We start from the raw sequence: 27040 nt of genomic DNA, 5'->3' as shown, positions 1-27040 counted from the left end.
CTCACATTTCAGGGCTGCTGTAGGCAAAAGGACAGGCAGGGGCTATTGATTGAGGTGCAGAGGGAGAAACAGAAGGTCTCAAGCGACCTTATTTCTGAGTATAGATCTGGTTGGCAGCATCTGGTAGAGCTGATATCCCCCCTTTGCATCCTCTCCTGCAGCATCCTGAGTGTTATCTCTCTTATGAGAAGATCAAATTCAGAAAGAGATGAGTGATGCTCCTATCTGGAAGCGTTTGAGCTCAAATGTGGCACGTATGTCTGTTATTTGTGCTGTCCTGCTGGAAGAGCAGCTGTCCTGGGCAGCTTCAGATGCTATTTAGCTTACAGGGCTCTGGATTCCCCAGTTTGGGGGATGGCTCTAACAACACAGTTTGATCCCTACCACTTCTAAATCCGTAAGAAATGTCATCTAAAGTGCAACAAATAACATTCTGATTATCTGCTGGATCCTAATGCTACTCCCTGGAGATAACAAGCTGCAATTTTCCCCCTGGGCCACACAATAATCGCCCCAGTTACTCCCAAGCAATGGTTATTAAACTCACAGCTCTGCTTTCATTTACAAAGCACAAATAATTAAGCAGGTGTCTGTATTGGCTGGGAGTGACCAAGGTTAGTTCTGCTTTGTTCTGGGAAAGAAGCTCTTGGTGCCTATGGAAAACCTCCGTGGCTTTTCTGTTTTGTGTGGCACAATTCTGTCAAGAACGGTGCAGAGAAGCTGCTGGATGGTGGACCAAATAAAATGCAGTTGGTGTCTGTTAATGCTGGGGTTGGTATCCCAAAGGATGTAACCTCTATCCAACTATAACATCAGAGGGATTTAGGGAGACAGCAGGGTTAGAGAAGCTGCAATGTGATGAGCATACAAAATCACACCCCAGACCTTGCAGAAGTTGATGTGCTGCTTTGGTTTAGCTGGATTTTGTGGGCTGTGTCCAGGACACTAGTGGCCCATCCCAGCAGCGCTGGAGCTGTCAGGGGACAATGTCCTCTTACCTATGTACCAGGGCAAACCTGCAAAGAGCCACGTTGCAGCTGAGATGTCACAGAATCATGGAATGAAGGTTGGAAAAGACCTTTAAGACCATCAAGTCCAACCATTAGAAGATTTGCGCATTGCTCCTGTGTCTGGATGCACATGCGTGCTTGCTCCCCACACATGAGCATGCTCCTGCACCCACACACGCAGCCAACACACACACACTCACTTGGACAAGCAGGCTTCCAGTTTCTGTAGAAGAAGAGCAATGAAAGCAGAGAGGATGACCAGGATGGAGGGAGATGCTGGTGAATTATGCATGACACAGGGAGGAGAGCTGTTATCTGCACGGACAAAGGCCTGTGCCAGGCAGCCCCGCTCTCGCTGTACCTGTCCCTTCCTTTTGCCCGTGCTTTATCTCCGCTCCCAGCTTGTAATTCAGCCCAAATATCAGAGGAAGCTGGAAGATTAATTTTCTCTCTTTGCATGGCAAAGGAGAGGGGACACGCTCTCACTCCAGACTCCCAGCTGCTTAATCCGCTGCTGAGGCCTGCCGAAGGAAGAGGCAAACATTTATCAGTGTTGGCAAGTTGCTGGTGCGGGGAGGGGTGTTCGGACCCGGTGGTTGTGCTGAGCCCGGCCCCCCACAAGCAACGGGCTCTCACAGCAGGGCTCGGTGTGCTTGATGTATGTGCAGTTTGGGGGGTACTAGGAAAAGCAAAACCTTCCCCCCACCCCAGTGTTAGAGCCCAGAGGAATGCGGGGGGTTTGGGAGAGCTGGAATCATTCCCTGTCATGGCACAGAGTGTGACCTGCATGTCCTTCCAGCGTGGGAATGTTCACGGCTGCGAGTTGCTCAAATATTTAAGAGATGACAAGTGTATTAATACAAAAAACTAGATAAAGATCCCTTGAGTTTAAAGCAGGAAACATCATCTCAGCTCTTATTTCCCAGCTCTCTCCCTTAGCTTACTCCCTAGCTTAAATGAAATCATAAATATCAGCCCACAAAGGTCCTTTGTCACTGCACGCAGCTCCCGGCGACAAGAGGTCATTCATTAAAAGCCAGATGAAGGCAATAGAGACTCCCATTGTTTTTTAATGAGTTCAGGATAAGGCCGTGGCTTCTCTGCTGACATTAATGCACCGTTTCGCTGCGAGGAGCAGAGAGGATGGACTGCATGTCACTGCAGACAGGTCTGGCTGATCCCATCTTCACCCCGACACCAGTCACTGCTGGAGGAATTATCCCGGCTTCACGCAGGCAGGAGACCACAGATAAACCCGCTTCATGATTCAGAGGGACGATGCAAACACAGCTCCTTCAGCCCCTTCCTTGAAGACCTTTGGTCTGAAAGGAGCTTGTAGTGAGGTGGCGTCAGTCTCTGCTCCCAAGAAACAAGGGCAGGACAAGAGGAAACGGCCTCAAGCTGCACCAGGGCAGGTTTAGATGGAGCTGAGGAACAATTCCTTCCCCAGAGGGTGCTCAGCCATTGGAACAGGCTGCCCAGGGCAGTGCTGGAGTCACCGTCCCTGCAAGTGTTCACACACTGTGTAGCCAAAGCCCTCAGTGCCATGGGTTAGTGGTGGCCTTGGCAGTGCTGGGGTAAATGGTGATGATCTTAACTTGATGATCTTAAGTCTTTTCCAGCCTGCTTGATTCTATGATTCTATGATGCACTGAGCTATATTTCGCAGAGATGAGCATGGCTGAGGCCCCGCAGCTCCCACCCAGCACATGAGCGTGATGCCATCTGCCGGCCTGTGGCTTGGCCCGGGAATTACAAGTTCATTCCCCAAAATGTCCAGCAAAACCCCGGCTGCCCTCCCTGCTCAGCCTTTCCACATGCTACGGAATCATTCCTTTGTGAAACCCGTGCTCTAGTAACGGGCACCAAGAGAAATGCACCTAAGAGCATCTTTTCTTCGCCTGGAGAAAGGTCGCTGCCATAAAGTTTCTAATTCTGCTTTCTTTTTCCCCCTCTTTTCTGCTTTTTGGACTGACTGTTCAGGAAGACCACCATGCTCTAACTGGTTTTGGATTAAAAGGAACTTAATAAAGGTTTCCCTTGAGCACAAAGCTGCATAAATGGGTTTGCAGTTCTGGACTTTATTATGCAGGAGCTGGGCAGAGAGATTTGTGTTTGTGAAGCTTCACCAGTGGATGAGGCTGGGAGGGAAAGGTTTGTTATTGCAGGGCTGCTTAATGTGGCACCGGGGCAGATTTCTTTGCATTCTGCCCCAGTAGATGAGGCACGGGGTTACTGGTGAGCCCATTGGCATCCTCATAGGCAACAATCCCAGTCACATCATGGGGTCTGCCCAGCAAAGGAGTCGCCAGCGGCTGGAGGAGGCGAATGGGCTAAAGCCCAAAGGGGGCGAGACAGCAGGAGGAACTGGAGGAGAATTTCTGCTGCCTGAAACTGTGAAGTGCTTCCGCCAGTAATCGCCGGAATCATCAAATTAGCATAAATTCTATTAACGGTTTCCCAGATGAGACATTTCAAGGCTTCTCCCTCCCCTCCCTGCCACAAACAAAAGAGAATATAATTACTTTGCCATAAAGCAGCTCCTGGAGAGGGTCCTCAATCCTTTTGCCTTCTCTTTTCTCTTGAAATAAAGCTCAACCACGACAATACGCAAGGTGCTTCTGACCCCTCTGCTCTCATCATGCATCACTCAGAGAAGACTCTGCAAAGCTTTTAGGGACTGGGACCAAGCAAGTGGAGTGTGCTGTAGGACATGGCCCATTTGCCATGTCCACATCAGATCAGAAGGCAAAGGGAGGTTCTGAGATGCTTTTTGGGGCTCCTCAGTTCCTGATGCCCTTGGAGCTCCCACCCATCATGTTTCAGAGGAGGATTTGGAACTATGATCTCTGAGTACATACGGAAGAAATCTAATTTGCTTAACAGTGAAACCCAGTACCTAATGTAGTAACTCACTACAAGCGCCACGGGGGCAATAATCTGAAATAATGTGCCTTTTTATTGGCGTGAGATTGCGGGTGACAATTTAAAAGAGAAGAGAATTCACTTCTGAGCAAAAGCCTCCTTAACTCTTAAGAATGACACTAAAACAACCCTGCCTATAAATACGAGCTGCCAATAGAGACATCTTAGCTGTGAAGATTTAGTCACAGGCGGGAGCTGCAGGAGGCCCCGGGGCTGACACTGAAACAGATGAACCTCTTCAGAAATGGGGGTGCAAGGGGTGCCAGGATGAGATGTGCATGCATAAGAGGCTCTCAGCAGAGCCAAGTGTAACTATCAGCCTCCAATTTGCTTTCCAGAGCGGGGCAAATTGGGCTTTTGGATGATTTTCTGTGCCATGAGGTTAAATATGAAGGTCAGGTCCTTTCTCTTGCTTCGCCATTGACTCTGAGGATGAGTTGTGTTTCTTCTGGGCCTCAGTTCCTCTATAAAATGTAGATAATTTTGACTATCTTCCTCAAGGAAGCCTCACTGATGTTTACTTTTCAGAAGACCTTGAGGCTTTTTACAATCTAGTATGAATTAATTATTATTAATTAGGTTAAAGCAGACTTTATAACCTAAATAAAGCAGTTCTGACAAAGCAGCTGGGTGCTGGAGAGCAATCTGCTTTACAAACTCCATTTCCCACTTAGCAATTTTAAGCATTTAGTTCCGCTAATTGCTAATATCCATTCGCCAATTACCCACTGTTTTGTTTCAGATTTAAAAGATTAAATCGCATTGTTATTTCATGATTATGGGACTTCACTTCTTGTAAGTGCTGGGTTTTGGTTTGCATTTTATGGGTTTGCACATTGAACGTCTGTGGATGGAGGACTAGTGCACGGCTTGAAATGGGGTTTTGCCTTTGGCACGCGGGACGGATCAACAGCTCTTGCTCAGATGAATGTTTTAAAGGCAAAAATGAGTTGAAGCATCATATGTCTCAAGAGATAACACCTAATAAACAGCCTCTTGGTGAAGTACCCGTGCTCTGAACCAGCCATGGGTTGTATTGAGCACCGGTGCTCTGCAGAACCACTGCGTGAGGGGCTCAGGCCCACCCGTGCCCATGTGCCAATGGCTTTGCCTTAAAGTCACACCAGGATTCTGCCTCAGAACAGTTTTTCTCCCCAGAACAGCCCCTCTGGTGCCGGTGGCTGCGTTTGGGCCCTCAGGGAAGCCGCAGCCTCCTCCTCCGGCCCGGGCCGGGCCCTACCGGCGTCTCCAGCCTGCTCTGTTGCTAAGCAACGCGGGCCGGAGGCAGCAACCAACAGTAAAGATGGCGCCTGGGCGGCTTCATCCCGGGGCCACCCGCCCGCCTTCGCGCCTGGCGCGGAGCAGACAGGCCACGCCCTCAGCAGACATGGCGTCGGCTCGGCTTCAGACTCCCAACGAGCAAGAGCCAATGAGAGGCGCGAGTGGGTGGGGAGCGCGCTGGGATTGGCTGGCAGCGGGGATTCAAACCGAAGTGCGGGGCAGTTGGGCACGGCCGTTGGAGCTGGAGAGCGCGCCGGGCCGGCGGCCCAGGTAAGTGTGAGGGAGCGCGGCTGAGGGGGCGCGGCGGGACCCGGCACCGTGCCCTCGCCGTTGGATCCCCGCTCAGGCCTCGGGTCTCCGGCCTCGGGTACCCCCTCAGGCCTCGGGTCCCCGCTCACCGGCCGAGCGGAGCCGCCTTCCTGGCGCAGCGCGGGCCCGGCGGCGGTTGGCTCAGAGGCATTTCCCTCGCTGCCTCCGGTCGTGCCTTCGCGGGCGGCTGCGGGGGCTTTTACCGTGTTTCTGCGCCTTCCCGGCCTCTGCCGTCGAGTTGGGCGCTAATGATCGTGGTAATTAAGGTACGAAATTAGAAGTGCCCTTTGTCGTGACTGAAGGCGGCTGCAAGGAGCAGAGCAGGGCCCTTCAGCAGAGAGCTTTTCTAGACCAGGTAATTCAGAAACCCCTGAGATGTCTTCGTGTCTGTGGAACCTGTAACTGCGGATCGAATATTCAGAGCTTTCCGTGGTGGCTCCTTTAGCTGGAGCGTTCTCCCTCCTGGCACCTCTCTCGCCTATGTCTATATCTGCTCCTGGTGGTAATTTATTAGTCCAGGCTGTCCTGTGTGCCCCAGCAACTTATTGCATTAGCAAAGTAATTTCTGTGTTGCTGAGTTGGAGACTTTCCTCTTCACTGCTTCTGTTTATGCCATTGTTGCTAATGTTTGAGGGAAATGTGCTGACTGTCTGAATTTGAACAGCTATTTGTGGTAGGAGCTGTAACTTCAAATGCAGCTAAAATTAAAACTGTATTAAAATCCCTGAGAATGCTGCTCCTATTTTTATCTTACTCTGAAAACTTGCACATTTTTAGTGGCCTATATAGTACAAAGGTATTTATAGACAGGGCATGAGTTGTGTTCTGCAGCCTTCCAGAAGGAGAGTGATTTGGGATCCCTCAGCTTGCCTTGGCTTCTGAGCCTCTGTAGTGTTCTGGAGAGTATTTGAAGCAATAAGGTGAGATCTGCCTCTGTGGCGCTGCTGTCCATAGACTGGAGGGGCGAGGATCTTCATTCCCTATGGAAGGCCTTAGCTGCATGTATCTCCATCAAACATAACTCTAAATTCTAGTTTTTGTTTGTGCAGCTTCTAAAATTCGCCTGAAAAATAAACTAATTCTAAAGCTGATTCTCTTTGGGCTGGTAACACGTTTGCTGTTTGGAGGTGGAAAGAAAGGGCTGGGCTATTTGTTAACCTCTGGTTTCTTGCAGGAAGATGGAGATGGAGGCTGTGATGCTGAACTTACGGACTCTGTGCAACCAATTTGTGCGCCAGGCTGAAGTTTTAAGTGAGGGAAATGAATACCGTAAGTTCTGCTTCCGAGGGGGGTTGTGTAAACAGACATTATTTGCTGTTATTGAAGAATCAGTTGATGCATGATGCTGTGGGTAATAAGACTGCTACAGGCAGTGAGATTTGAGGAGGTTTTCATTGTTAAGAAATATGAAGTCACAGGCTGAGCTTGTGGCAGGACCACATTATAGAATCATAGAATGGTTTGAGTTGGAAAGGACCTGAAGATCATCCAGTTCCAACCTCCTGCCATGGGCAGGGACACCTCACACGAGCCCATGTCACCCAACAGCTTCTCTGGGCACCCTGTGCCAGCGCCTCACCAGCCTCACAGGGAAGAGCTTCTTCCTTATCTCCAACCTGAACTTCCCCTGTTTCAGTTTAAACCCATTACCCCTTGTCCTATCACTATAATCCCTGATGAAGGTCCCTCTCCAGCATCCTTGTAGCCCCCTTCAGACACTGGAAGCTGCTCTGAGGCCTCCACGCAGCTTCTCTTCTCCAGGCTGAACAGCCCTAACTTTCTTAGCCTAACATTCAAGCAAGCTGACTTCATGCACTCAGGGTGTCACGTTCTAGCTTTTCTGGTTGATGCTGACATGAAGGACTTTAGTCTGAAAAACTGCAGGATCTCATGAACATCTCTAGTGTAGGTGGGTTTGCTGAAAGGCTGGCTGCTCTGCTCTTCACTTGGGAGCAGGTTGTGTTACTAGCTATCTGCTGTCAGTGAAGAGGGCTGTTGCACCTCCGCTGCTTGCCTGGGTAGCTGAAGATTCCTGTGTTTTCTCTCCAGAGTTCATTCAGTTAGCAAAGAACTTCGAAGAGTACCGGAGAAAATGGCAGGAGACGGAGCATGAGCTTGGCAAGTACAAAGACCTCCTCATGAAAACTGAAGCTGAACGTAGTGCTTTGCATGTGAAGCTGAAACACGCTCGCAACCAAGTGGATGTAGAGATCAAACGGAGGCAAAAAGCTGAAACGGACTGTGAAAAGCTGGTGAGTAATTCCTTTATTACCAGTTACCTCTCTAGAGTGTTGGAGACAAGGTGATGGAACTACCTTTATCTTTGGAAAATAAAGACTGGCACTCAGGATTACTGGTTTTTTCCTCCCTGGGAAAAAGGTTGTCTTCTGCTTTGGTCTGGAAAAAGGTGACCCGCTGCTCTTTGGAGCTGAGCTGCTATTACCTGTTGGAGCAGGGGCTTTGCAGCCAGTATTGACACAAGTTCTGAGGGTGTATCTGTGGCATCTGAAACACTTCAGATGGTTCGTACAGAAATTAAACACAGTTCATCCTGTGGCAGCTTCTGATATGATCTACCTTTACAGGAGCGGCAAATACAACTGATTCGAGAGCTGCTCATGTGTGATGCATCTGGGAGTATTCAGCTCAGTGAAGAACAGAAGTCTGCCCTCGCCTTTCTTAACAGGCCACAGGTTTCTACTGGGGGTTCAGGCAACAAAAGGTAGGCAAAAGAGCGTTTTGTCTGAGCAAAGATCAAATGTCAAGTATCAAGCCAGCCGTGTACCTCTGGCACATACTGCACCCCTATCAGTAGGGTTTTACTTCTATTCCCGTTTGAAATACAGCTCCTCTGAGTCAGTAGCATTGTTCTGGAGCCAGGGCTGACTGAAAGCCAAACTGATACAAGTTTCTTCTAATTTGATTTTTTTATTTTTTTTTTATTTTTAGGCTGTCTACAATAGATGAATCTGGCTCATTTCTGTCAGATATCAGCTTTGACAAGACTGATGAGTCACTGGTAATGTAACGCCAAGTTCTAAAGTTCTCCTCCACTGTAAAACCTCAGGGAAGGGTGGGTCTCTCTGGAGACCCCTTGTATTTAAATTACTGTGGTATTAAACTGGTAGAGCTGGTTTACATTGCTCTGGTGTGCTATTGGCTAAAACTTAATGAAGTTCTGGCCAGGGGCTGTAGGGTATTTGCACTGAGCTAACCAGTGCTGTCTATTTCCCACAGGACTGGGATTCCTCTGTGGTGAAAGCTGTCAGGCCGACAAGGAGAGAGAAGCGGGTATGTTCAATTCTTTCCCTTCAAATAGATTCCATTGTCAGCCTTAGCTGACACAATGGTACCATCTGTCATCTCACAGCCATCTATACTGATGTCTGAGCTACTAATCACAGTCAAACTTCAGATGGATGTGCTGCTACTATAATTCAAAACTGTGCTGTGGATTTAGGTTGAAAGTTAATTGTGATGTTTGTCTACTGAAAACGACTGGAGTTCTGCATATCTGTTCTGGTATGGCCTAGAGTTTGCAAGAAAGCACTGGAAGATTATTAACAGCTTCTAGATTAGGGGAAAATCACATAGAAAGTTAATATTTTTCTATTCTGTAAAGGAGCTTGTGCTTGTTCTGGTCTGCTATTAGTGTGCAGTGGGCACAGGTGGGAAAAGACAGCCTGAAATCATCACTAGCAGGGTTGGGAACAGTCTGGGACTTGGTTAGTTGCCCTTCTTTTTTTGTGTGTATGGTTTGGGGTTTGGTTTTCTTCTCCTCTATTTCTCTCTTGAATTGGATTATAAAGCTGGCTAGGAGAATTACTAGAAAGAGCAATATATTGAGGCCTCCTGATACTTCATGACAACCTTGAAGTTGCCATGAAGAACAGGTACTGTGGAAGAACTTAACACTTCTGTGGCATGTGCAGATGGTTGTTTAGTCCTTCTAGTTATACTGGACTAATATAACACTGTGTTAACAGCAGAACTGCTTCATAGTCAAAACCATACCGTATCTTTTCAGCGGTCTTCCAGGCAGTTCATTGAAGGCCCACCAGGTCCTCAGAAGAAAACCAGATCAATTGGCTCCACGGTGGACCAGGTATGCTTGTCCCTCCTGGGTTGTGTGCACTTCCAGTAATTATGTATTGCAATACCTGTTTCTAGGGCCAGCAAACTAGAACATCCCACGTCCTGTCAGTATTGTGTCACTAACAGCCTATTTTTCATTACAGGGAAATGAATCCATAGTAGCAAAGACGACTCTCATGGTCCCCAATGATGGTGGCCCAATCGAAGCTATTTCTACTATCCAGACTGTGCCTTATAGTCTGAGAACTCGGAGGAAGAGTGGTAGGTGTCATGCCTCCATTTGTCCAAAATCCTGAAGCAACTACTTAGTAGGCCTCCTAGAACCTTCGTAGCTGCTTCTGGTTTATGATGCACACTTGCTTTTAAAGCAAAGAGGGGTAGGGTGTGATTCCATTCAGTCAACACTCTTCTGTCTCTCAGGTCCTCTGCAGCCTTGGAGCAGTGAGTCAAGCATAGGCAGTAAGCAGCTGGAATCCAAACCAGAGACTGATGGCTCTGGCACCCCACAGAACAATGGGGGAGTGAGGCTGCACGACTTTGTTTCAAAGACGGTAGGTCTACAGGCAGGAAGAACTTGAAAAAGCATCTCCTTCCACTTTGAAATGGGTGTGATATCAAGCTCTTGGTAAGAGGCTACCCAAGTCAATATTGACTGTGCCAGTTACTTGCATGGATCAGGGAATATATTATCCTGTATGGTTGTGCAGTTTAAGTCAGAGAATCATAGAATCGCAGAATGGTTTGGGTTGGAAAGGACCTTAAGATCATCCAGTTCCAACCCCCTACCATGGGCAGGGACACCTTGCACTAGAGCAGGTTGCTCCAAGCCCCTGTGTCCAGCCTGGCCTTGAACACTGCCAGGGATGGGGCAGCCACAGCTTCTCTGGGCACCCTGTGCCAGCGCCTCAGCACCCTCACAGGGAAGAACTTCTGTCTTCTATCCAACCTGAACTTCCCCTGTTTCAGTTTAAACCCATCACCCCTTGTGATGGGTTTAATCATTACACTTACTATCACTCCAGTCCCTGATGAAGGTCCCTCTGCAGCATCCTCGCAGCCCCTTTCAGACACTGGAGGCTGCTCTGAGGTCTCCATGCAGCTTCTCTTCTCCAGGCTGAACAGCCCCAACTTTCTTAGCCTGTCTTCACATGGGAAAGTCCTGCTGAGTTACTACATTGCACTAATCTCTTCCTATCTGTGTGCTCTGAATCATCAGGTTATCAAGCCAGAATCATGTGTTCCATGTGGAAAGAGAGTGAAATTTGGAAAAATCTCTCTGAAGTGCAGAGACTGCCGCGTGGTCGCTCACCCGGAGTGTCGGGACCGCTGTCCTCTTCCCTGCATCCCCACCTTGACAGGCACTCCTGTCAGAATTGGAGAGGTGAGTCTGTCGGGTGAGCTGCCAACACAAACGGGCTTATGTTTGGTTAGAGGAAGAACATACTCGGGCTCCAACAAATCTGCCTTCTACAGAAGAGCTCCTGTTGCTTAGAGGTGCATAATCCAACACAAATGAGCTTGCTGATGTAGAAGCAGGGTAGTGGGTGGTAGGGATGCTGTATTAGGAGGGTGTGGAGTTGGGAATAGGGCAGCTCTGGGTAGGGAATCCTGCACATTGTGCTGATGGATGTAGTTTAGATCTTGCTATGAATCCTTGAGAGAGTATTTTTCTATGTCTGAAGACTGAGTATTCCTTTATTTTTTCCTTCTGCCTTTCAGGGCACCTTGATGGACTTTGTCCCTTCTACTCCTCCAATGATCCCTTCCATCATAGTGCACTGTGTTAATGAGATTGAGCAGCGAGGGCTGCATGAGGTAAAAAGAGAATGAGGTGTGAAACAGCACTAATGAAATGGGTTGTGGTGTTAGGGAAACAAATGAACCCAAACATCTCTTATTCATGGTGTGCATAGTGCTGTCAGTGGGTGACTGTGGGTGAGCAACAGTGGCTGTGCAGAATGCTCGGGTGTGGAGAGCAAGTGGGAGCAGAAGAATGCCAGCTTTATATGGGCGCTTGATACGCTGCCTCTAAGCAATGCTTTCTGTTACAGACTGGCCTTTACCGAGTATCTGGCTGTGACAAGACAGTGAGGGAACTGAAAGAGAAGTTTCTTAGAGCAAAAAATGTTCCTTTGCTCAGCAAAGTGGATGATATCCATGCTATCTGTGGCCTTCTCAAGGACTTTCTGCGCAGCCTGAAAGAACCCCTTCTCACATTCCGGTTAAACAAGACTTTTATGGAAGCTGCAGGTAAGGAGGTGCTAAATGACATCTCCAAGTCTTTCCCTAGGCTTGATGGTCACAGGTTTAGCTGTTGTGTCAACTGGGAGACCCCAGGGCTCTGTTGGAGCCCTCATGCTTGCAGCTGTGTTGATGATGTGCAATATGCTGGGAAGATACCTCTTCTGATGTACTCTTCTGGAAGAGGAAGGAAACAAGTTCTACTACTTGGGCAAGATACCAAATTACTGCAATAGCAGGAAATGTGAAGTTTCTGGCTTCCTTGTCTCTCAGGCTAGCTATTGCTGTGAGGGGAATATTGCAGCTGTGCCTCTGGGATCACTTTCTGAGGTCTAAACGTTTTGGGCTTTTCCCCCTAGAAATCTCAGATGAGGACAACAGCATTGCTGCTATGTACCAGGCAGTTGGTGAGCTTCCTCAGGCCAACAGGGACACCCTGGCTTTCCTCATGGTCCACCTGCAGAGGTATGTCCAAATGGACTGCTAGTTCTGAAAGGGGGATGTTGCCACTGGTGCCTTCTTCTAGTTGCCTTTTTTTATTGCTTGTGAGCATAAAGTATTCATCCTGGAAAAAAATGCTTATTCAGAGGCTGCAGTGTGTGTGGGATGGGGGAGTTGTATGACAAATGAAGGGGAGAAGCTACATCCTGTTAAATGTTTTTAATATAGGGTGGCTCAGAGCCCAGAGACTAAAATGGACATCACCAACTTGGCCAAAGTCTTTGGCCCCACAATAGTTGCCCATGCGGTACCTGATCCTGACCCTATGACGCTCCTACAGGACACTAAGCGACAACCCAAGGTGGGTGAGCAGAAGGGGCTGCTTGGGGTGAATGTATCCCCTTTAATAGATCCAAATGAATTGCTGGAGGGAGCTGAGCTGGTGCTGGTCTCGTGTCAGTGTGTCAAAGTTATGTGCTGGTCTGTAACATCTTCCTCCTGTACTGGGCACTGGTGAGGCTGCACCTCGAATGCTGTGTTCGGTTCTGGGTTTCTCACTACAAGAGAGACATTCTGCAGTGGGGCCAGAGAAGGGCCCCGGAGCTGGTGCAGGGCCTGGAGCACAAGTGTGATGAGGAACGGCTGAGGGACCTGGGGGGGTTTAGTCTGGAGAAGAGAAGGCTCAGGGGGACATTATCACTCTCTACAACTGCCTGACAGGAGGATGGAGCCAGGAGGGGGCTGGTCTCTGCTCCCAAGGAACAAGGGATGGGACAAGAGGAAACGGCTTCAAGCTGCCCCAGGGGAGGTTTAGATGGAGCTGAGGAACAATTCCTTCCCCAGAGGGTGCTCAGGCATTGGAACAGGCTGCCCAGGGCAGGGCTGGAGTCACCGTCCCTGCAAGTGTTCACACACTGTGTAGCCGATGCCCTCAGTGCCATGGGTTAGTGGTGGCCTTGGCAGTGCTGGGGAATGGTTGGACTTGATGAGCTTAAAGGACTTTTCCAACTTGGCTGATTCTGTGATTCCATGATTCTACTCACGGGTTTCTCTGTAGGTAGTAGAGCGACTTCTGCTGCTGCCTATGGACTACTGGAGCCAGTTGATGATGGTGGAGCAAGAAAACATTGACCCAGCACATGTAATTGAGAATGTCAATGCCTACTCCACACCACGGACACCAGATGTTCAAGGTAACCCCTGAGTTCTGCTTTACTACTGGCTGTGCAGCTGCCTGTAGTAAAAATAATGCCCCTCAATGAGAGCTGCTTGAGACTCTGGAGCATTCCTGCATGCTTCCTGGAGGAAGAGGGAGGAAACACATAGCAGGAAAACACCAGCTTTGTCTAGTATTCTTGGCAGATGCTAGGGAAAGTCTAATGTTCCTTGCATGGCAATGAAAACTTCAGCTGTCCCCATGTTGCTCACTTCACTACCTCTTTTTTTGGCAGTGAGCATACTTGGGCCCCTCACCACTCCGGAGCACCAGCTCTCCAAGACTCCATCATCAAGCTCCCTGTCCCAGAGGGTCCGCTCTACCTTCAGCAAAACCACCCCCAGGTAAGTGCCAGTGGGGTGTTATGGAGATGTTGGGTTCACTGCAGGTGGAGAACTAAAAATAGACTTTTGGAACCTGTTCTGGAAGCAGCCTGGATTTACTAAGTCAACTCTCCATCAGTGCTGTAGTAACAGTGCAAGCTGCATGATGGTTTAACGAGTGGCCTCTTATGGTAGGGAGAGCAATGCTTTGTGTGGGAGGTGGGTACAACTTGGGTGAAAGACCCTGGGGAAGGGAACGTGTTAGACCTCTATATCCCAAATGCAAACCTATGTTTTTCTATTTCTCTTGAACTAGATTTGGGAGCAAAAGCAAGTCAGCAACCCAGCTCGGGCATCAGGGTAACTTCTTTGCTTCTCCTCTGCTGAAGTGAAGTGGACCTGGGAGGAGGTGTTGTCCTAGCATTTGCACACCAGTATGCACCAGTACAAGAAACACAAGTCCTCTCCGTGGCCACTGGCAGCTTATGTAATAAGATCTTTTTCCATTTAGCTTCCAGCTTAACTGAGACTTTTAATGGGATTTTATTGTGCAATGTATTTTTATTATCTAATGCTGTGCTGAATTTAGTATTGGTGAAGAAAGTAACTATCAGGATTTGTCCAAAGTACTAATAAAAAAATGCTGGAGGAACTCGCTGGCACTTTTCAGCAGCATCCAGACTCGTACCCATATGGAGTGGAACAGTCATATAAGGACTGTAAGTTTGTGGGTTTTGCTGTTTGGTTTTTAAAGCTTCGTTTTGGTTTTTAAAGCTGCTCTTCACACAGCAGTGAAGCTGATTTGTTGGAATCCAGTCTTTCCAGCAGCACCCAAGTCTTAATTCGTGACTTGGGCTGTGGTCATGCAGCCTTTAATCCTGAGGATGGCACTGTTGCCTTTGTCTGATGGGCAAAAGATGCTCTTCTTAACGGCCAGAGGGGCTGTGACTTTAGTAATGTTTCCTGGTACTGCATTTATGAGGGGAAAACTGTCTGTAGATGCAAACCCCAAAGATTCCAGAGTAGTCTAAATGAATGACTAGTGCTGCTCATAGTGGTGAGGAGATTGAGGGTAGGTTAAGAGCATCCTTGCTTTTAAGAGTCCCTGCTTTCCTGAATTGGGATATGTGCCCTTGCTCAGTGCTGTGTGAAAAGGTATATGGAACACATACACAAGCTTATGAAGAGGCTGTTTTTATTGAGGTCTGGAAAACTGTCATGACCTGTGTGGTTAAGTAAATCATGATGTTCTATATGACCTGTGGTTTTGTACTCTGGCTAATGCTTGTTACTTGTGCTATAGAGTTATACCAGTGCAAGAAAGCAAAGCTCCTGTTTTATGTTCAGGCAGAGGCAAGCACACACATATTACAAAGGATTCATGCCAATATAATCACAACTACATGCTTCTTAAGCAGCAGCTAGCTCTTGCTACTTTTGTATTTAAAGCAACAGGCCAGGGCAGGGACTGTCTCTCTGCCCTGTATGGAGGTGCTTCACCTCCATCAAGCCCCCCCCCCCAGCAGTTAATGACCTTATGGATGAAGCCACCTTCTTATTTGTTGCAAATGAGATTTCTGATAATGGAAGGGACTTCTCACTCTCCCGTAAGTGGCACCTAGTTCTGATCTACAGCACCTCCAAGGGGGCGATGCAGATCTGTACCTGCAAAGGATTTTGCTCAGCCTCCATGGGCAAAATTCTTCACCTTTGTTTCCATTCCCTCCTCTCAGAGAAGCAGGACTGAGGGCCTGGTGAGTAAATTTGGGGTGGTTGGTTATCTATGGGTAGGTCTGTATTTATGGACAAGCAATGGGATGGGCTGAGACGCGGATGAAATCCTTGTATCTATATGAGGTGATGGGCCTGCTGTTAGAGAGAGAAATAGACACTAGTCCTGGATGTCTTCTAGCTTTGCAGAAAGGATTCCCTGCTTCGCCTAGGCTCGGGCTCCTGCCATCACTCTAGGTCAGCTCCAGAAAATTCTGCGGGCAAGTGGCGGTCGGTATCTTGGATGAAGCGGAAAATAGCAGCAGCAGCCTCACCGTGGTAGTGCTGAGCCAGCTTGGCCAGCTTCTGGGCACACTCCTTCCTCACTAGTGTTGCCATGGGAATCTTGTAACCATCCATAAACTTTGCTTTTGCTTCATCAAGTGAATTCTTCCTGTAGAGGAAGAACTTTCCCCAGTAGAGATTAAGGGCTTGAAGGCTTTTGGGGCCCAGGGTTTCCTTTTTTTCATGCAGCTCCCTGTAGATCTTCTCTTCCTGTGCTGGGTCTCTTGCGCCATAGAACTCTGCTAATTGCAGCTTTACAAACACGAGATCTGGATGTTCCTGAAGAATTTGTTTGAGGTCCTTGATGGCTGCTTCCAATATGTTATTCTTGTCTTCTTTATTTGCATTAAGCCACTGTATCTTATAGCACTTGGCCAGGGCTTGGTAGAGAAGGTGGTAACCTGGATTCTGCTCCAGGGCTTGCTGTAATATCTTAATTGCCCTCTCTGTAGAATTTCTTTTCAGCCAAAAGAAAGCTGAAGCCTTGAGGACATAGGGATCAGAGCTTTTCTCTAAACTTTCTTCTACCAAACCAATTGATCTTTCTGTATCCACTTGTTCAAGTAGCTTGGCTAAATTTATTTTGGCTCTGTAGTTATTTGGATGCTTAAGAACAGTTCTTTCCAATTGGATTCTGGCTTCATCTGCAATATCACGATACCAGAAGTAATTCCAGGAGGAATAAAGAGCCATTCCGAGCCCAGTCTGGAAGTTCGTGTTCTCCGGTTCGAGCATCAATGCTGCTTCAAAGCACTCTCTAGCCCGTTCCCCATTCCGGGTTCTGATAGCCAGGAGGGACCAACCTTTCTGGGCCTGGATGTATGGAATCAGCTGTGCATCCAAAGGAGTTGTGCAGAGCTGCTGAACTTGTTCCAGGTAGCTTTCAGCCTCCTGGTAAGAGGCCTGCAGGTAGTGAATCCAAGCATAATTCCCATAGATAACCAAAGAATCAGCAGCGGATGCCCACTGCTCATCTTGTCTTTTGTGTTCTTCGGCATCTTTAAGGCTTTGCAGAGCTTCTCTGTTCTGACTTTGCAGGTGGTACAGGTATGCCTGCAGACCCAAGAGTGCTGCCTGGTTTTGGTGGGATGTGTACTTGATTTCAACAGCCAGCTTCTGCAGGACATGGCTAGTTTCAATGTTGCCTCCTATGCTCAAATGCCAGGTGAAATGGCATTGAAGGGCATCCAACTTGTCCTGCAGCTCTTCCTTGCTGTACAAAGGAAAATGTGGGTTAGGAATAGGCAGCATGTGGTGTCCTGTGGTGCCCACACAGAGCACAAAGCAGCTCCTAGCTGTACTTGAGGCAGCTCTTACCCAAGATAAAGGCCCTAAGATGGACTTCACAAATGGGAAGAGTAGAGCCAGCCAAAACCCCACAATTAAAACTTCTTTGTTCCCCATGAGAAAGAAGTAGGGGCTGTGCCTTCATGTGAATGATGCAGCAAGAGATGTCTCAGAGGGAGAGTCCAACAAAGAGCTATGAAGATGTTGGACTGGAGCACCTCTTATCTGAGGAAAGGCCGAAAGAGCTGGGACTCTTCAGCCTACAGAAGAGAAGGCTCAGAGGCATCTGAGAAACATATATAAAAACCTGAAGGGAAGGTGCACAGAAGGCAGAGCCAGGCTTTTTATCAGTGGTGCCCAGTGTCAGGACAAGAAGTAATGGGCACAAACTGAAACTCATGAAGCTTTACCAGGAAACTCTTTGTCTTTTAGGTGTGAGGATGATAGAGTACCAGAGGGGTGGTGGAGTCTGCATCCTTGGAGCCATTCGAAAGCTGTTTGGATGTGGTCATGGGCAACCTGCTCTAGATGGCCCTGCTTGAGCAGGGTGGGGGTCAAGGTGTAACCTCCAGAGGTCCCTACCAACCCTAACTATCCTGTGGTTCTGAATAAGGACCATTTGCAGAGCCTAGTCAACCCAAAGCCACTCTCTCTGGAGCTGCTACAAGAATGGAAGCTGTGCACTTACCTCATTCTTGCTGTGGATGGAGTGGCACGTTTAGGGAGTGATGGCTTGGGCTGGATCTCTTCTACACTGCAGCAGATGCACAGGGCAGCACTGAGTCTGTAACTTACTGACTGATCCTTAAATAGCACTTCCTTCTGGGCAAGGTCTGATTTGTCTTGGAAGAAACAAAACTGAAAGAAAAAAGCTTAAACTAGAAAAGAAAGTATCCTGGTTTCCCTGTCTGAAAGCTACAATCTTCCCTTTACAAAATGGAACTGGGATCTGGATAAACAGATAAACAAGAACAGAACCCCAGTGGCCAGAGCAGCAGGATCTGAACTCACCCCTGGAGCCCTCCCCACTGAAACGGGCTTTGTTAGCATTAAAGCTTTTAAGAAGTAACAGGGTTAAGGTGATAGAAGATTCTGGGCAACAGAATGTAAATATGGCATTGCCATCATTGTTGAAAGGCTCTGACTGACTCTCAGACCTTGGCACTGGGGCTTGTTGGGCTGGTTTTGCCTGGACCTGTCCCAGCCTGCCTGAAATTTTGCAGTAGTTTGTTTAGCTGTAACTCCCTAGCAACAAAGTGCTTCTTACCTACCCGATTTTTGAGGTATTGAATGGGCATGGGTTTGTATAACTGAGGTACAATGGCTGTGCCTGGGGTAAATCCCATGTACTTGCAGCAGGTTGTGCTGAGGGAGGGTCAGTGTTGGGGTATTAGCAACTCATTGGCAATCCATTACTGATAATTGATGAACATGGGTTTGGCAAGTGACAGAAAGCAGTCTTAGAGGTAGCATTAAAAATACAGGTAAAACACAGGATCCACAGAGGACACACAGTGTGTCTGGCTGTAACATGGAATTGTAGCTTTGTGAAGAAAGATTCAAGTACAGGGACCAGTAGAAAATCCATTAAAAAACAATAAAATAGCCCCAAGTAGATAGTAAACCCAAAATGAAGAAACCATCAAGCTTATAATCATATTCCTCCTAGCAAAGAAGAAACGAAACCCATCAACATCACTTTTTCCCCCCTCAGGATGTGGATGAGTCACTGCAGCAAAGGAAGGAAGGAAAATTTGCCATTAGAGGATTGGGGTAGATACTTTTGGCTGCTGTGTTTGTTGTTTTTCTATTACTGGCAACCTTTAGTAGAAATGGAATAATTTGGATATTAGCTGTTGGCACTGCTGGAGCAGGTTGAGCAGAAAAGGATTATAGAATCACATAATACTTAGGGGTGGAAAGGACCTTAAGATAATCTCATTCCAACACCCTGCTATGGGCAGGGATGTCTCATACTAGACCATGTTGCCCAAGGCTCTGTCCAGCCTGGCCTTGAACACTGCCAGGGATGGGGCAGCCACAGCTTCTCTGGGCACCCTGTGCCAGCACCTCAGCACCCTCACAGGGAAGAACTTCTCCCTTACATCCAACCCGAACTTCCCGTTTCAGTTTGAACCCATCACCCCTTGTCCTGTCGCTCCAGTCCCTCATGAAGGTCCCTCTCCAGCATCCTTGTAGCCTCCTTCAGACCCTGGAAGCTGCCCTGAGGTCCCCACGCAGCTTCTCTTCTTGAGGCTGAACAGCCCCAATGTTCTCAGCCTGTCTCCACACAGGAGGTGCTCCAGCCCCTGCTCCTCCTCGTGGCCTCCTCTGGACTTGCTCCAGCAGCTCCCTGTCCTTCTTATGTTGAGGACACTAGAACTGCACACAGTGCTCCAAGTGGGGGCTCATGAGAGCAGAGTAAATTGCTCTGTCTTGATTAGACTGAGGCATGAATTAGACTATAAATGAGTTCTTATTCCTGCATCTTCACTCAAGCGTCTTCTTTCTGCACGCTTTGGCTTGCCCAAGCTGCTTCTCCATTGCGTGACGTGGCCAGGATGGGACTGTGTGTGTTGGGTGGCAGACAGACAGACAGACAGACAGACACTCCCTGGGGCAGGGGCTGAGCTGGGCTATGGGCAGTGCTGGCAGAATGGAGGAGAAATTCAAATCCCTCAGGCCCCCAGCAATGCTTTTTGGCTCTTTCTCCGGATAACATTAGGACTGGTTTGAGGAAGATTATGGTGTTATGGAATTGCTATTAATATCATACAAAGCCTGGATGGAAATCAAAAATAACAGCAAATGAGAAAACTAATGGCACAGCCAAACGGGAAGTGCAGGCAAGGCTTGCTGTTGGAAGAGAGAAATGGGAAGGAAAAGTGAAAGAGCTGCATTAAGATGCAAAGAAATAAAATACAAATAGCTTTGGAGATAGCTCAAACCCACAGTTTGGCTCCAAACCAGTTCTGTTACACCAAATAACATTGATCGAATTCTCTGAGCTGATTGAACGGAAATCCTGGTTTATTGGCCCAGACGTTTCCGAGTTGGGAAAGACACCCATCTGTCAGCAAGTTCCTCTGCTGCCTACTTGGGAACGAGAGGGTTTGAACCAGCCTGGTGCTCTAACCCCAAACGTGCCTTAGAAACGAAGCTGGTTTTCTGCCTCTCAACTCTGTTCCATTCCCCCCAGCAATCTGCTGCTGTTACTGGGCAAGACTATGAGCCCTGGTTTTCATCTTCCTTTGTAATAGCTGTTGTACTCGTGGTAATCTAGGAGCAGAGATGTGGTTTGCAGGAAGAAATAAAACCAAATGAACTGATGAGGAAATGCAGACAGGCCAGCAGGCTCAGAGTCCTTTATCAAGCAGGAAAAGGAAGAAGAAAAGTCCAGGCTCTTAGCCTGATTCTCCTTGGACATGATGGAGGGGCTCTGAACCCCTAAAGTGCTCTGCAACATGAAGTGAGAAAAAGCCTGGAACTGGGCTGGGACATTTCAAGGAGCTTCAGCTGAGTAGCAAAGGCCAGAACTAAAAATACATAGAGATGCAGCAGCAGGATTTCCCTGGCAAAGTTTGAGACTTGGCTCAGTATTTCTCTTATTAAGTGCATCCAAGTTCTTTGCTGGCACTGAAGTTGAGGCGAGGCTTCTATGAGTGAAAAGACAGGTAACAAAGAGGTGGTTTCTGTTTTGGTGGCACCTTTTCAGATCATATTGACTCTACTAGTTCAGGCTGCGCTACTTGTGGTTCTGCATGTGGATGTGCACACTCCTCCAGGGAAAGGTGGCAAAAGGAGAGTTTTCCCAGTGTAACAGTACTTGCACAGAGGTGTTGGTTCATCTCTTTGGTCATAGAATCATGGAATGGTTTGGGTTGGAAAGGACGTTAAGATATCCAGTTCCAACCCTCTGCCATGGGCAGGAGTGCCTCACACTAGACCATGTCACCCAAGGCTCTCTCCAACCTGGCCTTGAACACTGCCAGGGATGGGGCAGCCACAGCTTCTCTGGGCACCCTGTGCCAGTGCCTCAGCACCCTCACAGGGAAGAGCTTCTGCCTTATCTCCAACCTGAACTTCCTCTGTTTCAGTTTAAACCCATCACCCCTTGTCCTATCGCTATATGTATGAATCCCTGGCCAAGAGCTGTGCTGGCAGAAGACTGTGGGCTCCATGTCCTCAGGAGCTAGAGGATTGCACTGGACGAAAGTAGGTAATGTTTAACCTAGACAAGCACTTACATACTCCAAAGATGCCTCTTTTCTCTTACCATTCTACTTACTATAAGGCGGTTGCCTCTAAGCACAGACCTTTAGTGATTTGTACCAGCAGATGGCAGAGGATTCCCACCGATGAACTGCAAGGCACGAGGTGGGGTGTGTGCATGGCTACGCTGTGGCCGGCCTGTGAACCAGCAGCTGTGCTTTGGCACCACTTTCCAATGACTTATTTTTTATTCATCCTTATTTGGATGATAAGAGTTCTATTTGGAAATGTGGTGTTTTCCTTTGGGTGTAAACAGGGAGGGAAAACAGACCACGACTTAGAGAGCATGAGCTGCCTGGGGAGGGCATTCACCCTTCACAATTGAGCCACAAAGGGCTCAAGAAAATGACCAGGCAGCAAGTTTAAAATGAAAAAGGCAGGTTTTTTTCCCTCGTATAATATATACTGAGAGTGTGAGAGCACCATTGTGTAAAACAGCCTCTGCCTTGCCAAAAATACTTGACCTCCTTGTTTGCAGAGGCTTTGAATCATACAATCAGCCAGGTTGGAAAAGACCTTTGAGATCATCAAGTCCAACCATTAAATGAATGTACAGCAACGAACAGCCTCTCTGTGCATGCCCTGATTCTTACACCCACCTGAGTTACCTGATACTGCAAATGAGATCTGTTGAATTCCTGCAGATAAAGGTGGTGTAGACATTCTGCTTTAGTGATACATGAGCATCACACAACATGTAATCACCAGAGACTGGCTTTGCTGCCATGGGATGATGCAGGGAGCTCTATCTGGGGATGGCAGTGAATACCTTCTCCAGACACCCCTGGTTCTCCCCAACCCAGATAGGGGCTGCTTATGAAACTGTGTCTTCTATAACCTGCAGCAAAAGCTGGGCAGCTTCTCAAACACACACAGAGAATGGAAAAGAAGAGCTGTTAAGCATTTCAACATCTTCAGCTGAAATACTTTCCTGACATGTCTATCTCTCCTGAATTAATCTATCTCTGCAAATATGAGGATTTGACTGTTTACAGTGTGGTGAGCCAATGAGGTCACTGCCAAGGCTTGATCAACAAGAGAAAAGTAATTCTAGAGCTAAGAAAATAAATGATAGTGAAGGGTTCAGTTAACTGACCTCAAAAACGCAGCCCTTGCTGGCTGCTGGCTACGTGACCGCCTCACCATTTCGCACGTACAAAGGGTATGTCTGCAATGGGCTGGAAGACACCCTGATACCAACGAACTCCCCTGGCTCCTCAGGGAGGGCTTCTTATCTGCAAGAGCAAAGCCTTCCCTTCTATCAGCACTTAGAGAGACACTCAACTGTCTTCCAACTGCTCTGATGCGGTGATAAGCGCAGAGCATTTGCTGCTCAGCCAGGCTGGGAAGCTCCAGCACACCAGGGCCTGATCTAGGGCAGGCAGCTTGGCAGCAAAAGCCCTGCTGTAAGCATGCAGAGGAGTTGGGATCCAGAGAGCTGTTAACTCTCTATTTCGACCCAGCTCATGCCCCACAAGAGGCTGTAGCCTTTGGGCCATCTCCTAAGACAGGCTAGTGCAGAGCTGCCTTGTGAGCACAGGCAGTAGAAGGTGAGAGTGGCTCTTTGATGCATCCCTTGTGCTGCATGTGGTGCCTGTTGCTTAATTCTGGTGGCTCTTGACATGAGTGAGGATGGGAGCTTTGTGGTTTTCCAGTGGTGGGAACGGCCAGGACCCAGTTGTGTCATTCAAGGGGTCTGAGGAGTGTGATGTGGCATGGAGAAGGTGCTGGCTTGTTCTTAGAAACAAGGAGGAGGTGGGAGAAGGACATGTGGGGAAGGCAGCTGCCTGCAGTAGCTCAAATCCTACACTTCTCAGAAGCCAAAGGCACTGTAGAAATCTCAGTTCCTGCCTAGTCCTAACTCTTCCCACAGCAATGACTGCCTGGAGCAGGGATGCGATGTTCCAGCCTTCGTATTCCACAGCAACTGTCTGTCTGCTCCTGTGTTTCATTGGGTTTGGGATCTCTCCTCTGTGACTATAAGGGCATCTCTCCTTGGTTTTTGGATTCAGAGTGTGTTGCAGGTGAGCAGAGGGAGGGGGACAGCAGAGCTGCCCAGGTGAGCTGTGACTTGCATCTGAAATGACCAGGACTGGCAGCCTTCTGTGTTGTGGTTGCTGAAGGAGGCAGCAAATTACCCTGCCTGGCCAAAGGGCTTGGGCTGAATCCCAGTTCTAGACCTAGGAAAAGGTAAAAGAGGATCCATGGGGCTTACAGGGTTGTTAACAAATGAAAGCCAGAGCATGAGAGAAAATCAGATCTTCTGATTCCAGCAGCCAACTGCTGGTCCAAAGGCACATGGTGCCACTATCGTGGCATAGAAGTAATAAGAAACTGTGGTCTTAAGATTCTGATAAGATTGCAGCAGTAATATGCTGCAACAGCTCTGAGCCAAACTCTCAGAGAGCAGTAGGAGAAGAAGAGAAGCTGAAGCGATGACAACCCAGCATAATGTGCAGAAAGAAAGAACAGGCAGTGGATGATTTAAACAATGTGTTCATTAAGGTAATATAGATATTGAAAGACGAATCTGTTTCCTGCACAGCTTGGAAAAACGCAGATCATGGTACACTTGGACTATTTAACAGCAGCTGTAGGTAAGAGCAGGCAAGATCTTCCCCAGTGAAATGTTTAGGTGCTTTGCATAGGTTTAAAGAGTGGTAGGGAGAGAAGAAATCTCAATACTATAAGCTAAAAACCAAGCTAGAAAAGCAGGTATGTTCATTATAGACTTTCAGGGCACCTGGGCAAGATTAAATTCACTGAAGAGGTGGGAGAAAGCTGAGAAGGTATCCTCCACTGAGCTGGGGAGGCTGGAAAATGGTCAAGGCAAATGGCAAAGGTTTCTCTTAAAAAGGAGACTGAAGATCAGGAGAGAATGATGTGGTGTTAGGATGTGGGAAACCCACTTAAACAAGTGGAACAAGCACTTAAACACGTTGTTTGTCAGCACCTAAAGAAGAACATCAAAGAATTTGAGAAACAGGCAATAGTAAATGAGCAAGATCCAATCATCCCAAGCTAAGAGAATTTACTTCTACAAGGGTGTTATGAGCCCTGCACTCCAAGAAGAGGCAGTGAATACAGTTTTATGGCTTTTGACACTGTTCCACATGGTACACGGGCAAGTTAAAGAAACACTTCAGCTAAAACCACTCCAGATTGGATCGAAAACTGAGCGATGAGCCCTGTGCGGAGGGGAATCCGCAGTGGTTTCCCTGCAAAGTGGAAGGACAGAAGCAAAGCAAGTTTTTAAGAGCAGGTTAAAGAAATGGGTTGGGAATGATGGGAATAGTCCTGGATTGGGCAGGAGGAGAATTCTTTCTCACCTCTATGGATAGAGGCTTCTGTAGGCATTTTAGAGAAGAATGTGATTTTAATTGCCATGAAATAAAAGCTTAAGCAGAGCCTGGCTGCCTCCTCTCCACCCAGGGGTGGAACCTGGTGATTTCTGCAAGCAGATCTGCACCATTTTGTCTGCTCCTGAATAATCCCCTCAAATGCTGTGTTTCTGTTGGGACTTTGCTCACTGAAATGCCAACCTTTGCCGAGAAGGGTTTCACCCTTGGCCAAAGCCACAAATAAGAGATGACGCGATGTGATTTCCTGTGCGAGCAAGATGGGGTTTGGTGACCCACTGAACCTCTCAGCCTTCAAGGTTGAAGTTTTTTTTCTTGGGCTTTAACTTGGAGCCAATTCAGCGAAGTCTTTTTGTCCTAACTTTTATCTAAACACACACACACAAAAAGAAGGGATAGAAAAAATATACAGTCTTCTAGAAAGAGAAAACAAACTCCAACACCACTCCCTAATTCTGACTCTTCATCAGCTTTCAGGAAGAAAAGTGGCAGAGGTGAAAGCTTTGCTTCTGCTTCATCCTCTTGCTCTCATGCAGGACCTATCTCAGCCAACATCTGTCACTGGTGTGTGGTGAAGACGTGCTCTGTACGTCTGCTGGTACCATCCCACGAGCTGTTTTAGTGGCTTCAAATAGATGTTGAATTCAACATCTTTGTTTACATCGTTGTTTATAGCATCTTCAGAGCCCACATTGGGGACACAACTCAGTACAACCACAGGAGACACTGGCTTTGTATCCACTGCCTATTGCTTGGCCAAAGTCTTCTCCAGGGTCACAAGGCACCCAGGTAGCCCACAAAGACTTTCTCTTCTTATGGGTCTCTTCATTTTTTAGTTCAAAGTACCTGCAGCCCTGACAAGGCTGTTAGAGCTTTCCAAGTGCTTCATTTTTGGCATCAAGAGCCTGCTCTGCGCCCTGAGGTGTGCCTTAGGTGCTATAAAGACACTTGAAAAGATAAAGCTCCCCCTTCTCAACCGAAGTGAGCTCTTAAACCTGCCCAGGCTTTCTAGTGGTTTAATTCAGGCCTTGTGATCCTTTTTCATTTGAAGGGCTTTGAGCTGACATTTCAGTCTCACGATGCTGCTCCTCACGTGGGTACTTCTCGAGTCCCTCAACCCCCTCTCTCTAAAGCTCTGAAGTCCTCCAGTATCTTGCCCCAAAGGCTCCGAATGAGTCCCATTGTGCTTGGATGATCCCAGCAGTGACTTTGGCCCCACAATCGCTGATCCCAGAGAACATTCCCAAAGAGCTCCCAGCAGCTCAGCCTCTTGCTCCTGTGTGCAGGCAGGAGGCTTCATCCGGAGCTGGAACACATCAGCCAAGCAGAATTTCCTTTGAGCTGCAGATAAGCAGATTCTGGTGATAGAGGCCCTGCTCAAACAGAGCCCGGGCTTTCAGCCTGCAGAACAGCCTCCAGGGCCAAAGGGGAAGGAAGTATTTAATATTGTGAACATAGGACAGAGAGAGAAAAACAACGCTTCAAGATGCATCACCCTAAATATACGCCCTGAGTTGTTAACCCACTGGTGCCAAGGGTGAGCATCCCCAAAGTGAGCTGTGAACCCACTGCTGTCAAGGCGGAGCATCCCCAAAGCACCCTCAGAGCTTAGGACATGAGAGAGCTAAAGGTTTTCTAAGCCCATACACTGTTTTGTGAGAATTCCTCAGGAATCAGCAGCAAAGAGATGACTCATTGTGCAGGAAACCTGGATCGAGCGTGGAGAAACCGATCATGGGCTTGTATGTATTGAAAAATCAAGTTGTCTTTGTGAACAACAGTCAGATTACAGAAAGTAAATCCCTGCAAAAACCCAATTCCAGCCTCCTCAGTGACTGCTGCAGAGCCCAGCTTGCTCAGTGCTGTGTTGTGACACACATCAGGGTGCACACAAGATCACGTCTTAGAAATCGCAGCTCTTCTCAGCACCAGCAGAATTACCCACCTGCAGAGAGCAAACAAGCAGTATTTCACACTGACCAGATACTACCAAAAAGATAAAGTGGGATAACAAAGTTGTGGTCAAAACCAGCAGAAGCTGTAGCAGACTCTTAGGCAGACTGGTTCTTGAAAGAGAATCTTGGAAAAATCAGTAAAAAATTGGGCTCAGTAATAACAAAAGTAGAATTCCTGGAAAAGCGACGGAGAAGCATTTCCTAGTTCCAAGTAGATCCATCTGCAATGCAGTGACAAGCATGAATGAAGAGCAGAGAAGCATAGGTAAGA

General features: G+C 47.8%; 2 protein-coding genes across 4 annotated transcripts; one reads left to right on the top strand and one right to left on the bottom strand.

The window, feature by feature from the left end:
* Positions 1 to 5434: 5434 nt before the first annotated feature.
* Positions 5435 to 14534, top strand: RACGAP1 (Rac GTPase activating protein 1). 3 transcript variants are annotated; one of them, XM_030510718.2, is made up of 17 exons: positions 5435 to 5486; positions 6700 to 6794; positions 7575 to 7777; positions 8111 to 8247; positions 8475 to 8544; positions 8763 to 8816; positions 9553 to 9630; positions 9764 to 9881; positions 10041 to 10171; positions 10837 to 11001; positions 11340 to 11435; positions 11672 to 11870; positions 12221 to 12326; positions 12531 to 12663; positions 13360 to 13495; positions 13754 to 13862; positions 14158 to 14534. In XM_030510718.2, the coding sequence occupies exons 2-17, from the start codon at positions 6704 to 6706 to the stop codon at positions 14231 to 14233; spliced, it is 1902 nt and encodes a 633-aa protein (XP_030366578.1). In that variant the 5' UTR covers positions 5435 to 5486; positions 6700 to 6703; the 3' UTR covers positions 14234 to 14534. The 3 variants fall into 3 exon arrangements, with proteins under 3 accessions (XP_030366578.1, XP_030366579.1, XP_030366580.1); XM_030510719.1 differs by lacking the exon at positions 5435 to 5486 and adding an exon at positions 5537 to 5880; XM_030510720.1 differs by lacking the exon at positions 5435 to 5486 and adding an exon at positions 5701 to 5791.
* A 1048-nt stretch (positions 14535 to 15582) lies between these two features.
* Positions 15583 to 18044, bottom strand: LOC115618799 (interferon-induced protein with tetratricopeptide repeats 1-like). Its single transcript, XM_030510721.1, has 2 exons — positions 17872 to 18044; positions 15583 to 17109 (listed from the first exon to the last, which is right to left on the bottom strand). Exons 1-2 carry the CDS (start codon positions 17874 to 17876, stop codon positions 15801 to 15803), a joined length of 1314 nt encoding a protein of 437 aa, XP_030366581.1. The 5' UTR covers positions 17877 to 18044; the 3' UTR covers positions 15583 to 15800.
* Between the last annotated feature and the right edge of the window lie 8996 nt (positions 18045 to 27040).

Source organism: Strigops habroptila, chromosome 23, assembly GCF_004027225.2.
Source record: "Strigops habroptila isolate Jane chromosome 23, bStrHab1.2.pri, whole genome shotgun sequence".
Taxonomy (NCBI): domain Eukaryota; kingdom Metazoa; phylum Chordata; class Aves; order Psittaciformes; family Psittacidae; genus Strigops; species Strigops habroptila.
Note: the sequence above shows the minus strand (reverse complement) of the source record. Positions and strands in the feature narration are given on the sequence as shown.

Bases quoted from the DNA above. Each gene is read 5' to 3' on its own strand.
- RACGAP1 (XM_030510718.2), top strand. From the start codon at position 6,704: ATGGAGATGGAGGCTGTGATGCTGAACTTACGGACTCTGTGCAACCAA. The intron at 11,436-11,671 runs GTAAAAAGAGAA...TTTCTGTTACAG, and splicing joins AGCAGCGAGGGCTGCATGAG to ACTGGCCTTTACCGAGTATC. The intron at 12,327-12,530 runs GTATGTCCAAAT...TTTTTAATATAG, and splicing joins CTCATGGTCCACCTGCAGAG to GGTGGCTCAGAGCCCAGAGA.